The sequence below is a fragment of the Chroicocephalus ridibundus genome, chromosome Z, assembly GCF_963924245.1.
Source record: "Chroicocephalus ridibundus chromosome Z, bChrRid1.1, whole genome shotgun sequence".
Lineage (NCBI taxonomy): Eukaryota > Metazoa > Chordata > Aves > Charadriiformes > Laridae > Chroicocephalus > Chroicocephalus ridibundus.
Genome location: NC_086316.1, coordinates 80417423 through 80432625, shown reverse-complemented (window position 1 = coordinate 80432625; position 15203 = coordinate 80417423). Strand labels below are relative to the sequence as shown.

Here is a 15203-nt window from a genome sequence, read left to right as displayed (position 1 = left end):
ATCACTTTAACAGCCACTCATTTTTGTTATGACTATAGCAATTTGAAAAACAACCTTGAGAGCTTCTTCTATAGTGGCACCTCAGTTAAAATAGGTTCTAAGACTCCTGTTAATGGCTTCAGATATTCAATAACACCTTAATTTAAGGCGTTACATTAATAGCATTTAAACAGTTCTTCTTTCAAACATTCACGAGCGTTAACTTACAACAGAACATACAGTTGAGGCAGATTCTGATCTGTGCCTTGTCAGAATTTTCTGTGGAATCCTGCTTTATGCAATTAATTACTGTATTTTTCACTACCTTCTTCTAGAATCTTAAGTTAGATCACAGCTCTTCTGTTCAGATCAAGTGGTAATGTTGTCACATACACGGAAAAACTTACAGAATTACAGATTTTTTTAAAATACTCAGAACAGATGCTGCTTAAAGCTAGTACCTCTGATCTCAACAAGACTCCAGCCTCTTTTTCTACTTTCTTACTCTTTCCCATAAAGCTGTATTCCTTAGTAACTTTCTGACTTCTTATGAACCTACATATGCTGAAAATTTTAAGAGGCAATTACTGACAATTTGTTTTTGAAACCACATTATAGATATACTCCTTTTTCTATTTCAGTGGGTCTTTCAACAATGCAGAGGACCATAAAAGTACTGGTAACACCTTGCAAAGCCACACTGTTGTCTGCTAAACTCACTGTTAATCCCTCGTTCCATTAAATGTGAACTCATAAAAACCAAGGGCGCTGCTTTGTAAACAGAAAGAAAACATGAAGACATTCCAATCCAGAAGACTTTTACTTAACTGACTTCCAAAGTATTTTCAGCATGAAAGACTAAACTTTCCTATTTGCTCATTTTAGAGAAAATGTTCACCAGCAGAGCTCCTGTGCAAAGTTCTAATAACTTATCTTTTATAAAGTTACCAATCAATACAGGCACAGTTCTTCCTGATATAAGACATAATTTTTACATACAGATACTGTGAAAGTACTGCTGGATGACTGAAGGAACCATAAGTCAGAGAGTTTTTAATCACTCACACTTACTGAATTCTGTAATCTTGAACTGTATTACACGAATGATTGACTTCTGCAATCTTGCTGCATCTATACTATTTGATTTGTACGTACATAAACAGTTGGCACTGACAGCTGTCTGAGTCTATCCTGCAGCAGAATATTTCACCTCAGCAGAAAAACCTATCCATTTTAGGTGCATATGTTGCTTTTTAAAGATGAACATAAAGCCTGCAAGGCACATACCTTTTCGTAGTAAACTATTCCGTATTCTTTATCATCACACTTGACACAACGGAATTCAATCATCAGGTACATAAAATTAGAACTTCGTTTCTCCCTCTGAGAAGAGAAGCACCACAGATGTGTATCATATATTGAAGTGCAACTATCTTCAACGTTCTCAGTACAGCAATTACCCTACTTCCTTTGTGCTGTAACTGATAAATTAGATTATCAGTTTTTGTAGCAATTATTCAGTTAATCATTTCATAGCACTACTTGAGACCGTATCACCTTCTTCCTGACATTCTTGCTTCCTTAAAATCACAATTCACAATAAACACCCACATGTAACAATCACATTGTTTTCATCAGTGGCTTGCAACCATGGACTAAAGTTCTGCAAAAAGCCAATGAAGAATAACCAGCTGACAGAGGAGGGCTTTTGTGTGTGTTTGGGTTGTTTGTTTTTTTTTTCACATCATTAAACACAGTTACGCATGTCAGAGTCAAAAACTAGAGGACATGAAAAAAAAAAAAAAAATCACTCTTTCAGCTAGAACCATGAGACAAATTCAGCTTGGACCACAGAATTAGATTTGCAGATCATTGACTTTCAGAAGATTTGCTCATGTACGCATTTTTGAAATGCCTTCCGTAGGAAAAGTTCTTAGAATTTTAAAGTCTAGGTGGGAAACGAGAAAGAAGTCATACATAACCACCACCAGGAACATGTATCTAATGCCAAAAATAAGCCACCACCTCAATAACAAGCAACTCAATTTTGTTTCATGCGTTAATAGTGGACTGACTTTCCAGCAGAGGAAAAGTGGTTCTACATTTAAGGTACAGCTCTAGGAATCAGGAGTTTTTAGTTTTCTGTATTTTTACAGAAAAGGAAGAGGGGGAAAAAAAAAAAGGGTAGGCTGAGTATTAAAAAAATCAGCAGGGTTTATAAAAACACATATCTAAGTTAAAAAAGAATCTGATTCCCACAGGTCTAACTATAAATAAGAAAATAAAAATCTCAAAGCAAAAAGTAGAAAACAGAGTTCTGTTGTGCAAGATGAGTATAATCAGGTAACAGTTTGGGGGTGATCTTGCTTAGTAAGTTTTAACACTTTGTTCAGATATTTAACTACCAGATTTATTTATTTAGAACCATAGAATTGTTAGGGTTGTAAGGAACCTTAAGGATCATCTAGTTCCAACCCCCCTACCATGGGTAGGGACATCTCCCACTAGATCAGGTTGCTCAGAGCCCCATCCAGCCTGGCCTTAAAAACTTCCAGGGATGGGGCTTCTACCACCTCTCTGGGCATCCTGTTCCAGTGTCTCACCACCCTCATGGTGAAGAACCTCTTCCTAACGTCCAGTCTGAATCATCCCATCTCTAGTTTTAATCCATTCCTTCTAGTCCTACCATTACCCAACATCCTAAAAAGTAACTCACCAGCTTTCTTGTGGGCCCCCTTAAGATACTGGTAGGCCACTAGAAGGTCTCCTCGGAGCCTTCTTTTCTCCAGACTGAACAACCCCAACTCTCTCAGTCTGTCCTCATAGGAGAGGTGCTCCAGCCCTCTGATCGTCCTTGTGGCCCTTCTCTGGACACATTCCAGCATGTCCATATCTCTCTTGAAGCAGTGGCTCCAGAATTGGACGCAGTACTCCAGGTGGGGTCTCACGAGAGTGGAGTACCCTCGACCTGCTGGCCACGCTTCTCCAGATGCAGACCAGGATACGACTGGCTTTCCGGGCTGCTAGTGCACACTGAGGGCTCATGTTGAGCCTCTCGTCCACCAGCACCCCCAAGTCCTTTTCTTCAGGGCCGCTCTCAAGCCAGTCACTGCCCAGCCTGTATCGGTGCTTGGGTTTGCCCTGACCCAGATGGAGGACCCTGCACTTGGTCTTGTTGAACTCCTTGGGGTTGGCATGGGCCCACCTCTCCAGCCTGTCAAGGTCCCTCTGGATGGCATCTCTTCCCTCCAGCATGTCAGTCGCCCCACACAGCTTGGTGTCATCATCAAACTTGCTGAGGGTGCACTCTATGCCACTGTCCATGTCACTGACGAAGATGTTAAACAAGACCAGTCCCAGTACTGATCCTTGAGGGACACCACTTGTCACTGGCCTCCACTTGGACATGGACCCATTGACAGTCACTCTTTGGGTGCAGCCATCAAGCCAGTTCTTTATCCACTGAATTGTCCATCGATCGAACCCATATTTTATCAGCTTGGAGACCATGATGTCATGCCGGACAGTGTCAAAGGCTTTGCTCAGGTCCAGGTAAGTGACATCAGTTGCCCTCCCCTTGTCTACTGATGTTGTGATCTTCTCATAAAAGGCCACTGCGTTTTAAATATTCATTCAAATCTTACAAGTATTTTTCCTCAGCGCTCAAAATCAAAACTAATAGAGATGAACAGGTCTAAAACCAAGTAACAGTCCAAAAAGCTTCCCATCGCAATCCAATACCTAAAGTTAAGTTAGTCATACCTAACAGTATTTGTTCTAAGCTATTCCAAATTATTAATAAATTTTGTCTTCCATGATCAGTTTCACTTGAAGCTGAAAACTGGTAAGACAGCTATCTATTCTGGTGGATGAGAAGCTGGCCATGTGCTGGCAATATGTGCTCGCAGCCCAGAAAGTCAACCGCATCCTGGGCTGCATCAAAAGCAGCATGGCAGAAGGAGGGTATTCTGCCCCTCTGCGCTCACGAGACCCCACCTGCAGTGATGCGTCCGGCTCTGGGGCCCTCAGCACAGGAAAGACACAGACCTGTTGGAGCAGGTCCAGAGAAGGGCTAGAAGAATGATCAGAGGGCTGGAGGACCTCTCCTATGAGGAGAAGCTGGGACAGTTGGGGTTGTTCAGCCTGAAGAAGAGAAGGCTCCAGAGAGACCTTACTGTAGCCTTTCAGTACTTAAAAGGGACTGATAAGAAAGAAGGGGACAGATTTTTAATAAAGCCTGTGACAGGACAAGACGTAATTGTTTTAAACCAGAAGAGGGTAGATTCAGACTAGATATAAGGAAGAAATTTTTTATGATGAGGGTGGTGAAACACTGGCCCAGGTTGCCCAGGGAAGTTGTGGATGCCCCATCCCTGAAAACGTTCAAGGTCAAGTTGGACGGGGCTCTGAGCAACCTGAACTAGTTGAAGATGTCCTGGCTCACTGCAGGGGGCATTGAACTAGGTGACCATTAAAGGTCCAAACCAAATCATTCCATGATTCTCATTACTGCCAAAGTAAAGTCAACTTTGGAAGTTTAAAAAACTATTCTTCCTTTTATCATATACACTGGCGGTTGAAGAAAAATAGGAAAAAAGTGCTCAGAGTTAGTCTCCTAAGCAAGCATAGGTTCCATATTAGCAAGATCCAAAAAAAGAATTTACAAATCTTAGGTACAATGACCTACCTCATTGATCATTTCTATTTCTCTAAAGGTCAGTCTATCCAGCCAGTCCACTTTCACCATGTGACCTTGCCGATGAGACTTGGTGAGCTGCATGAAAAAACACAATGATAACATTAAATTCCTCAGAGCAAGAAAAAATAATATCAAAGTTATAATTTAAAAGAGACACTACCATGAAATCAGGGGAAAAAAGGAACTGGAAAAAACACTTGTACAGTACACACAGTAGATTCTTGTAAAGAGCTAAGCTACGACATAATTCTACTATCTAAAACACAAATCATAGCAAAGACCAAAACCATGTTACAAGCACACCAGCTTTGCATTTTTAACACATTAAAAACAGGAACATATTTTTTTAAGCAGCCACATAAAGATACTTCAGTTTTTGTTTTACTAAGTGACATATAGTAAAACTTACCAAGCCAAAAAAAACAGAAGATACTTCAAAAACTATCCAAATTGTATAATTCTGCCCTTGTTAATCTCACCTGAACAAGTTTTCAGATTGGGACTTACACATCGCAAAAGATCAGCTGAAGGCTTATGGCAAGTCACAGAGAGCTTGTCTCCCTTTCTTTTTTGTCATCTAAAAAGTAGTTCGGGTTTCACTCCTACATCTACATATTGCTGTAAAAATAGCAAGGAAGTAGAGTTGTTTAAAGGATTACCTAACAGTAGAAGAGTGGAAGAGAAGATAAGTAACATATGAGCCACAATACCTGTGGTTTCAGATGCACTGACACACAACAGTTTATGAAAAATTCAGCAGAAGACCCCGGGATGCAAAGCTATGACTTTTTCATCAGTAGCAATTTTACAAGCAACATTTATGTGTTTTGTAAAAGCATAACCATGTAGCATCTCAACAGGAAATAAGAGGCTTGCCATACTATCAATTATTTAAGGTAAAAGGATGCAACTCCTCCAGCAGCCAGTCATTGCTTTTATACAAATTCCCTATAATAATAAATACCACACACATACACACACAAACTCAGAAGCATGTCAAGAAAATAAAAAGTTATCTTTTAGATAGAGAAGAGGTCCTTTGGCAAGCTCTTCTCAGAAGTTACTTACTACCTGGAGGATTCTAATTTGGCCTCTGGTATCAGACATCAATCGGTACTGCCTATCCAATACGCAAACAGAAAAAACGAAAGGAAGCATAGCAAAGTCCACACAAACTCCTGTTGTATTTAATTAGTCCTACTCTTCTTACCTATATTTAAACATACCCTCACATACAATAGCATCAGGAGGCATTCAGCAACTGATGAGTAAGTCATAGAAAAACTGAAGCTGTTTGTACTCAAACAATGGCTATTCAGGAATGACAAATCACAAGAACCTCATCTGCTGTGTAAACAGCTGTGCAAGTAAACAGCTGTGCAAATGAAAGCTCTCATAGACACACTACCCAAAAATCCTATTCACTTTGCTAGCATCTGATGTTAAAATGTTTTTATAAATGAACACAACAGAGTATCAGTGAAAACATACTCATCTTTCAGAAACTACTATCTCCCAAAACAGCTTTCAGAAGAGTAGATGGTGGCAGTGATCTTACCAGATTTTTATTAGCCATTAACTAGAACTTTCAATTGGGATCTGAAAGGAGAATTCCCTTCTCTTCCTCAGAGGCTCTGAGCCCTCATCTCCCATATGTCAAAAGAACAGACCCAGGTATTTTGAGACTGAAACGTGCTACTTTATTTATATTTCTTGAGCTACGAAGCAGAGGGAGTGAAGGGAAGAGAAAAAAGCCACTGGATGCTGGTAGGGTATGGTCACATTTGCATAACAGAACTAACATGAAAGAGAATGCCTACACTCCAAAACCCTTTCTCAGAGACCCACTGCCTATATCACATAACCGTTTGATGAATTAAACAAGCCTTGATATTTAGTGTCTACAGAGCTTCCTTAGGCTAGAGTGGATTTATTCGACTATGATCAAGAAATGGGGCACCACCACTGGCAGAAAGTTTTAATGAGTTTTCTATTATAAAGTCAAGGTGAACTAGACTAATAAAAGATAGACCCTAAATTAAAGTTAGTTTATTGCTGTGATAAATCTCTAGATGAGAAAATGGACATATTTATAGCACTGGACCTATCTTGCACTTGGAGTTGTGCAAAGGCGAGGATGAAAACTTGGAGACCAAGATCAAGAAGAAAGTACACTGAGCAAGCGGGTTGAGCCATTTGGCAAGACTGGGGTAAGCTTAGCTGAAGAATGAGAAGCTAGCATTTACTTATCAGTTACAGAAGTAGTTTTGATGGCAAAAATACACTCTGCCATCAAGCTGGGAGAAGAAAATGCTAATATACACACATATCTATGAGCTTAAATGAATGAAACTTGTTAATTTTTCCAGTTCTACTAAAATCCTTTCTAACAGAGGTACGTCATACACACCTGAACACTACACCAGACAGTCTTAAATCTAAAGGACGGCTACTGAAAGAAACTAGACTGTCCTCACCAGTTACTGTTAGGAGCTGCTCTTACTGAACCTGATCGAATTTTGGCTTCAAACATGTTCAAGGCACAACCGAATTTTCATTCTTTACAGAGAATTAGGATAAGTTTTTTACAATAGAATACTATGTATATTAAAAGGTACTTATATGTCCCCTTTTAAGAAATACTTCAGAAGCAAATGAGCGTGATTTAGTTTACTCATTTGTATAAATCCAGTGAAATACCTAAACAATCAAAAGAAGATAGCTTTCACATGAGAAAACAAGATCGGAAACCGGTCATCATTAAAGCCTGTCTTTGTTTCACTTCAGTGGAAGTGCAAGCTTTTCACATACATCTTAAAGGTTCTTGCTATTCCGTTACCTTTGCCAAGCGGCTCATTTGATCTTCAGAGACTGTGCTGCTGGTTCTCCCAGGAGTTTTGGTGGGCTCCGAGCCGTCAGCTTCTACATTGGGCCAGACTTTCAAATCATGCATTCCTTGACGAAACATACTGCAGGGAAAAAAAATGCAGAATCGCTTCAGTAAATTCAAAATAATACAGCTGTCAGGAATCAAAGTACAGCAGCAGCTACAAGAAAATGAAGTAGCTTCCTGAGCTTCCTGTGCCAAACCTACAAACACGCACTGCCATGCATAATTTAACTGAACTGCAGAAGTACCTTGCACTTCATGCCCTCTACGGCCTTCGTTTTTATTGGCACAGAGTTTAGAAGAAAATGAGTAAGTCTGAGATAACTTATTTGGCAAGTGGGAGAAAAATGGGCAATTCCCAAAGTTAGTGGGGTGGTACAAACACAAACTGAGGACAGAGCTTGACCTTCATAGCTTTATTATTTGTAATGAAGCAGAAAGTATTCCTCTTGACTTGCAAATGATAATACTGACTTTTGTTCTGCCAGTCTGAAAAAGAATTCAACTAAAAAACTATCTAAGTTTCATTTGAAGGTGAACTGATATAAAGCAGCCTTCTGAGCTGCCAAATAAAAAGAAAAAAAAACAACACACACAAAAAACACGCCACCCACAACCCTCAACACACCATTTTCTCCATCTGTGCTTGAAATTGAATTGGTAATTGAAACTGCAATGAACTGAACTTTGCAGGGTAACTGACCACACCTTTTCTCTTGAAAACCCTGCTTCCCTTGCACATTTGTACTGATCTACCTATAACAGATGCTCCAAGAAATCAAGTGCATCACTTTTGTCAGTAAGAGTTGATCATTTAACTCTTAACAACTTCAGGTAAATACAACTGGAAGGAACACTTGAAGTCAACCATTAAAAATGAGGAATACCAACTAGAAGGAGCATCTGACATTGAATTTACACGTCACTTTGTGGAGTACTACTACAAGGGTTTCCATTTACAAGTAAATGTAAACTACAAAAAATTTCAAAATTATTTGTTGCTTTCTGTCCATTTACTTCCCCCAGGCCCCACATGCCGGAAACAAAAGTAGATTTCATTTATAAATTGTATCTTTTTTCCAGAAACTATGCTCTAATGCTTTTAAAGCTACCAGCAGTCTTTGGGGCACAGTACAACTGATCCAGTTCAATTTTCTGCCCTAAAACAATGTCAATGTCAAAGCAATATCTTCCACGACAGAGACACAACCTCTCTCTACAGTAATTTTCTGCACTGAAGCATCACTAGAAGAGCTTTCCTAACGCTAAACTAAACTTTTCCTGCACTTCAGTTAGCCTTATTACTTCTCATCCACAGACAAGACAAAAAAAGGCTATTTCTCCTCATTTTCCAATGCCACCTACATACTAGAAAAGCGTTCCTTTAGTCTTTTCTTCAGACTCACTTGTCTTTACTCCTCCAACACCACACCTCATGCTAGGCATTCAATGACACGGACTCCCTTAGACTCTCAGTAGTCAGCAACTTACCCAAAGTCAGTTATGTAGAACTGAACATATCCCTGTTGAGCAGTGGAGTATGGAGATGGAGGATACCATGTTCTCCCTGACGGGTGTACTTGCAAACTGTTTATATATTCAATGCTGTTGGCACATTTCACAAGCGCATCATGATGCTCAATCATGCAAAACTCAAAGGTTCACTATGAAACACAAATCTTTTCATCTGTTTTCCTGGGCAGCTGCTCCTCATTCTGTACCTGACTACAGTAAACTGCAAAAAGTACCAGTGCCCCGTGCTTTTCATTAAACTGCATCCTATTTTTTTTTTTACAGTTCGCTTTTCACTTAGTCAAGACCCTTTTGATGTATTTTCACCTTCTAGCGCACTTGTAATCCTTCCCAGCTTAGTGTTACCATCCACAAATTTACTAAACCCACCCACTACTGGATCACAGATTACTAATTCTGAAAAATTCTCATTTACTGAGTTATACTTTATTCGTTATAAAAAATACTGCACTAACAGCCCAACTGCAAGCCAACTAAATAGCGCTGAGTAATCAGTACTGGCATCCATGCATTACAAAAGTATAAATAGGAAGTGATTTCAGGGTTTGCTACCTTAAAATCCAAGCTTACAGAGCTAAAAAAAAAAAAAAAAAAAAAATGCCTAAACTTTGGTGCTATACAAGAGAAGACTTTTTTTTTTTTTACAACACCGTAGCATGTATGAAGTTACACTCAGAAAGAAACAGCATAAATCATCTATGAATCTGATTCTTCAAGCATGGAACTGTTCACCTGGTTTAAAAAAATTAAAAAAAAAAAAACTGTCACAACCACTGCTACCTTACTATTCACAAGTGAGCTTCATATCTGAACCATAGAAGAAAAAGAAGTATACCCATATTTTCCAAAGAGCGAGACCGTTGTTCCTCCCACAGGAACTGCTTTACCAGGTCCATATACATCCCAGATGGTCAGAGCCACCTGTGCATTGCGAGGCAAGTCTGGATACTTCACAGGCAGTTTCAGCCATTCATTCCAGCTGCAGAGAGACACTTTTAATTAATCATAAAGCTTTATAATTCAAGTTACTCTATTAGTTTATACAACTCAGACTCTCCTTAGAATATGAATTTCTAAGGGCAGATGGACTATTTTCCTGTGGGCTTTAACTATTCAAATACTTGCCTTGAGCATGATTAGAAGGCTAGCGACCAAAGGAAAAACACTCTGGCTTCATCTCTGTCCAGTTATCAGGAAGAAAATGTGCTAGTCCAGGCCCCAGAAGTTATTTAAGCAGTAAGCCACACCCAAACACAAAAATAACATTTTTATCACTTACCCATTACACGAAAAGGTTGGTTTTGTGCTGTTAGGGTAACACTTAATAACCATATACAGACTTGAAGAAACTTAAGTTATTTGAAGACAACAGAAAACAAATCTTTCTTACACACACACAAAAAAACCCCATACCAATTTATTTATATAACTTGATACCCCAGTAACCAATAGGAATATGAAATAAAAGGCAGTCACTTACTTCCACCTAGTGCTAAAAGCTTTGTAGGAAGTTCTAACCGGAAGAGCAAGAGGCTTCCCTTCTGCAAACACCTGACAAGTTACGTACAAGTCAGAGCAAGTTTCTTGATACAGTCCTGAAAACTTCAGCATTGGATCTTCTAAGAGAGCTTTGTAACTCTTCTGTTCTCTTTTCCCTTCCAGACTTCCTCTATGTGTGGAAGGGAAAGAAAAAAAAAAGGGGGGGGGGGGGGGGGAGGGAGAGAAAAAATAATTAAACCAAAATATACTTTATCCGCAGTAAAAGTCCTATTCTACTTCCATAGCTTATATTCAGATTACCCAGTACTGAGGCTATCCTCACTTTGCGTGAAATCCAAACACTGTACAGGAACTCAGGATGTGAAATGATGAGCAAACACAGAATTTATTGCTATACTGATATAGGGGGGAAGAGCAGGGAAAGGAAGAATTACTTGCTTGTCTTTTCAATGGAGATAACGTCTCCAAGTACAAGCTGTAGATTGTCAGACAGCATCAAATGAGGTACACTAAGCAGGACAAGAATGAGATGATATATGCTACTATTATTAAAAAACTAAAACAAATGGCTGGATTTGGATGCCACTCATCGCTCAAATCAACAACAAATCAAAGCTCAACTATGCAGCCTATTCAAATCAAACTTGATTAAAGCCCTGCAACAATTTGCAGAATGCTAGTGTTAGAGTAAATTGATGGAATTTCTCGGGCCTCAGCTATGCCATGATGAAAACAATCATGCATATTAAATATCTGACTACGGATGCACACGTGAAAACAAAAAAGGAACTGCGGTGGCAATGGGAAGGCATGCAAGATCAATCTCCCATCAAACAAAAATCTATTTGTACCACACAAAAAAACTACAGAGTAGATGAACAAGTTTCTTGCAAGAAAGGAGCACAGCACATTCCACGCCAATGTACACTGATACACATACACACAAAAAAATCTTAGTTTTGCTTTCGTTAGGCAGAATGAATTAGCGAAGAGGACACATACACCTAACTTCAGATTATCATCTTCCACTAAGAAGTTAAACAACCTCCGAATATGCTTTCCCAAGTTAGTTTTCCAAACAAAGTGCAATATGAAGTAGCAACATTAGGCATACTACATTTTAAAACCAGCCACATCCCTCCTACACAAATGTAAACATCCCACTGCTGCGATGCAGAAAACTCAAAAAAAATTTAAAAAAATGAACCAGCAAATACATCAGCGTGTGATAACATCAGCTTCAGCAAGAGTGCTTGCATACACCTGGTTAGGAACATACCTACGTGTTGCAGCACCTACAACAAAGGACCCGACGAAGAGCAACTTGCTTTCTAAGGAGCACGCAAACAAGTAGGAAAGTGCGTTGTCGCCAGTTTATCTCCCTCGCGTAACACCGAGGAGTGACACCAGCAGGTGAGAGCTTACCAGAGACGTTAGCGCTGAGCTGACAGCCCATCTTTACCTCTTACAGGACCTAAGGCCACGAACATCTGGGAGGCGTTTAAAGCAAAGCTGGGAAGCCCGGCCCTGCCGGCGCCGCGGCCCCGGGCCCGTCCCGCTCCGCGCTGACAGGGACGCGGCCCCGGGGGAAGCGAGCGGCGGCGGCAGCACCCAGGAGCTCCCGGAGCCGGTGAAGGCAGAACCGGGCTCCCGCGAGGAAGCCAGGCCTCGGGACCCAGCGCAGCTCCGGGGAGCGGGCGGGCGGCCCAGCCTCCCCCGAGCCGCTGGGGACCGGGCCGCTTCCCGCACACCGGCGGAGCAGGGGGACGCCGCAAGCCCCAACCCCCCTCCCACCCCCCAACTCACATCTTCAGCTGCACATTGATGTCCAGGTCACAGCTGTAAACATAATAAAGCTTCTCGGTCTCGCCCATAGTTGCTGCTGACGGCGCCCCGCCCGCCGCCGCAGCAGCGCCCGAGCCCCTCCCCAACAACTGCGCGCGGGCATAAGCGTCCGGCCCCGCCGCCTGCGCCCCGCCGCGCACTGAGCATGCGCCCCCGCCGCCATCTCGCTTAAGGGAGGGAAGGAGCCGGGGGAGGCCACTGTGGCGGCCCTTTACCAAAATGTCCGCCAGCCTAAATCAGCTGAGGTGGGCGGGCCCAAGATGGTTGCGCCCACGACTCTCCCTCCCCACCATGGCTGCCGCCAGCTGCCACGGCACTCAAGATGGCCGCTTCCAGGAGAGGTATGGCAAGATGGCCGGTGCCCCGGCTGGGTGCGAGATGGCTGCCGGTCCCAGCTAAGGGCAGGGAGGGTTTGCCGAGTCCAGGGTGATGTGTCTGAAGGGCCGATGTCACACTGTCGCCCCCCTGTACTTGGCACTGTTGAGGCCCCACCTCGAGTGCTGTGTCCAGTTTTGGGCCCCTCACCACAAAAAAGACATTGAGGTGCTGGAGCGTGTCCAGAGTAGGGCAACGGCACTGGTGAGGGGTCTGGAGCACAAGTCTGGTGAGGAGCAGCTGGGGGTGTTCAGCCTGGAGAAGAGGAGGCTGAGGGGAGACCTTCTCGCTCTCTGCAGCTCCCTGAAAGGAGGGGTTAGCTAGGGAGGGTCGGTCTCTTCTCCTAATCTCTAACAGGTGATAAGACAAGAGGAAACAGCCTCAAGTCGTACCAGGAGAGGTTTAGACTGGATATTAGGCAAAATTTTTTACGCTGAAAGGGTTATTAAGCATTGAAAGAGGGTGCCCAGGGAAGTGCCTTAAATGTCTCCATCCTTGGAGGTATTAAAAAGACAGGTAGACATCGTGCTTGGAGGTGTGATGTTTTTTTTGTGAGAGTTAGGTTGATGGTTGGACTAGATGATCCGAAAGGTCCCTTCCAACCAAGGCAATTCTATGAAATTTCTTCACAGAAAGGGTTATCAAGCATTGGAACAGGCTTCCAGGGGAAGTGGTTGAGTCACCATCCCTGGAGGCATTTAAAAGACAGGTAGACGTGGTGCTGAGAGATACAGTTTAGTGGTGGACTTGGCAGTGCTATGTTAATGGTTGGACTTGATGACCGTAAAGGTCCCTTCCAACCTGGACGGTTCTATGATTCTGTCTCCTCAGGCTGCAATTCTTCATACTGCAGCCAAATCCCTCATCTCCAAAACCTTTCTGTGCCCTGAAAGGTGGATGCTGCTTCTATGAGGCTTGCAGACTATACACCGTATGTTTTTCCAGGGACAGTCACACACTGGGTAATTTTAAAATTAATGCTTCTTGCTTTATGGTACTGATGGCTCTGAAGAAGGACGAGTAGAAACGGCAGTTGTCTTCTGCCACCGTGCAGCAAACGCTGTGCAGGACGTGGACATTATAGGTCAATCACTGAATTTGTCGCAGTGCTTTTATCATGAGTCTCACCACGCTTACTTTGAGAGTATTGTTTTTCCTGAAGCCTCAGCTGTCAGCAGCAGTAGGTGGTCAGCGATCGTCACCTCACAGAAAACAAAATTGTAAAATCTGCGCGGAATGTCTCTGCATCTGACACTGGCAACCAAAAACCACCCACGACTTACATATTGTAATAATCATATGATTTTAAACAATCCCTACTGTTTTGAGGGTTAATAAGGATTACAGGCACTTTTAAGTAACAAAGATATACATATCATTACTATCCTATGCTTACTCTATGCAGGCAAAGCAGCCAGGGCCGACTAAAGAGGAGGTTTGTGTTCTGTGATCCACCACAGCTACTGATCTTCTCAGCGCTGCTGAATGTAAAGTATAAAAAGTGCAGTTTTGGTGTAGCTCACTGTACGGATGGCAGCGCTAGTCCTGAGGAAGCATCAAGACACAGGTGCTCTCTCCCAGCATGTGCTGTTCATATTAAAAGAACGATAATTGTCACTTGGAACCACCACGTTCTCAATTTCACAGCAAGAACCATTAACGGTTGGATGTGGAAGGACATGTCGTCTAGTCCTTTCCTCTTGCAAGTCAGCAACAGGGGAAGAGGCTGAGGCAGTGGAAGAGCCCTTCATTAAGGAAAGAAGGACTATTTCATCTCAACGCTATTTTTTTTTTTCCCCTTCAGGTGCTGTAAACAGGAGGTCTTTTTTTTTCCTTTTTCTCCAAAATAACTAGCAAATTAGAGGAGGCCATGACACAAAACCTTGTATCACTAAAATGAAGCCTTGCTTTCCAGCACTGCCAAGCCATCATGTGTCGTGCGTGCAAAACGTAATTTAAACATAATTAAATTAACACATTTCTTTGCACAGATGATGTTAAAATAACAACAACGGATCGTTTATCCAGCTTTCTCTATCTTAATTTGTCACTTTTTGATCACGTTTACAGTTTCTACAGCTCTGGCAGCTGCCATTCATTTATTGCCTGCCTTGTAATTTTTGATGGCTTCTGTTTGTTTGTTAGTTTGGTTCCAGCCCAGTTTTTACATAAAAATCTCCGCTTTCCATAACAAAGATGATCCTCTTGCCTGTGGAGAAATAGTAAAACATAAAACTAAAAATTTATCAGACAAATAAAACTCAAAATTTTAAAGCTAAGCAAAGTATATCTCTGTGTGTACACAAACGGCAAGTATATTCATGTGTGTACCTGGTTTGGTATTATTTTGCTCAGGGAAAATTGGATCCTTTTTCAATTAAT

The 15203-nt window shown here is 41.8% G+C and overlaps 1 protein-coding gene across 3 annotated transcripts in view; it reads right to left on the bottom strand.

Moving 5' to 3' along the window:
- PIK3C3 (phosphatidylinositol 3-kinase catalytic subunit type 3) overlaps positions 1–12566 on the bottom strand; it is a 74063-nt gene extending 61497 nt beyond the window's left edge. For 2 of the 3 annotated variants that reach the window (XM_063319647.1, XM_063319648.1), the window contains exons 1-6: positions 12408–12566; positions 10582–10770; positions 9937–10080; positions 7518–7647; positions 4667–4753; positions 1267–1362 (exon numbers count right to left, since the gene is read on the bottom strand). In XM_063319647.1, coding sequence (XP_063175717.1) covers positions 1267–1362; positions 4667–4753; positions 7518–7647; positions 9937–10080; positions 10582–10770; positions 12408–12475 — 714 coding nt within the window. In that variant the 5' untranslated portion in view covers positions 12476–12566. Of the gene's footprint in view, positions 1–1266; positions 1363–4666; positions 4754–7517; positions 7648–9936; positions 10081–10581; positions 10771–12026; positions 12286–12407 lie in introns of those variants that run through there. The other variant, XM_063319649.1, reaches the window with a different exon arrangement.
- Between the last annotated feature and the right edge of the window lie 2637 nt (positions 12567–15203).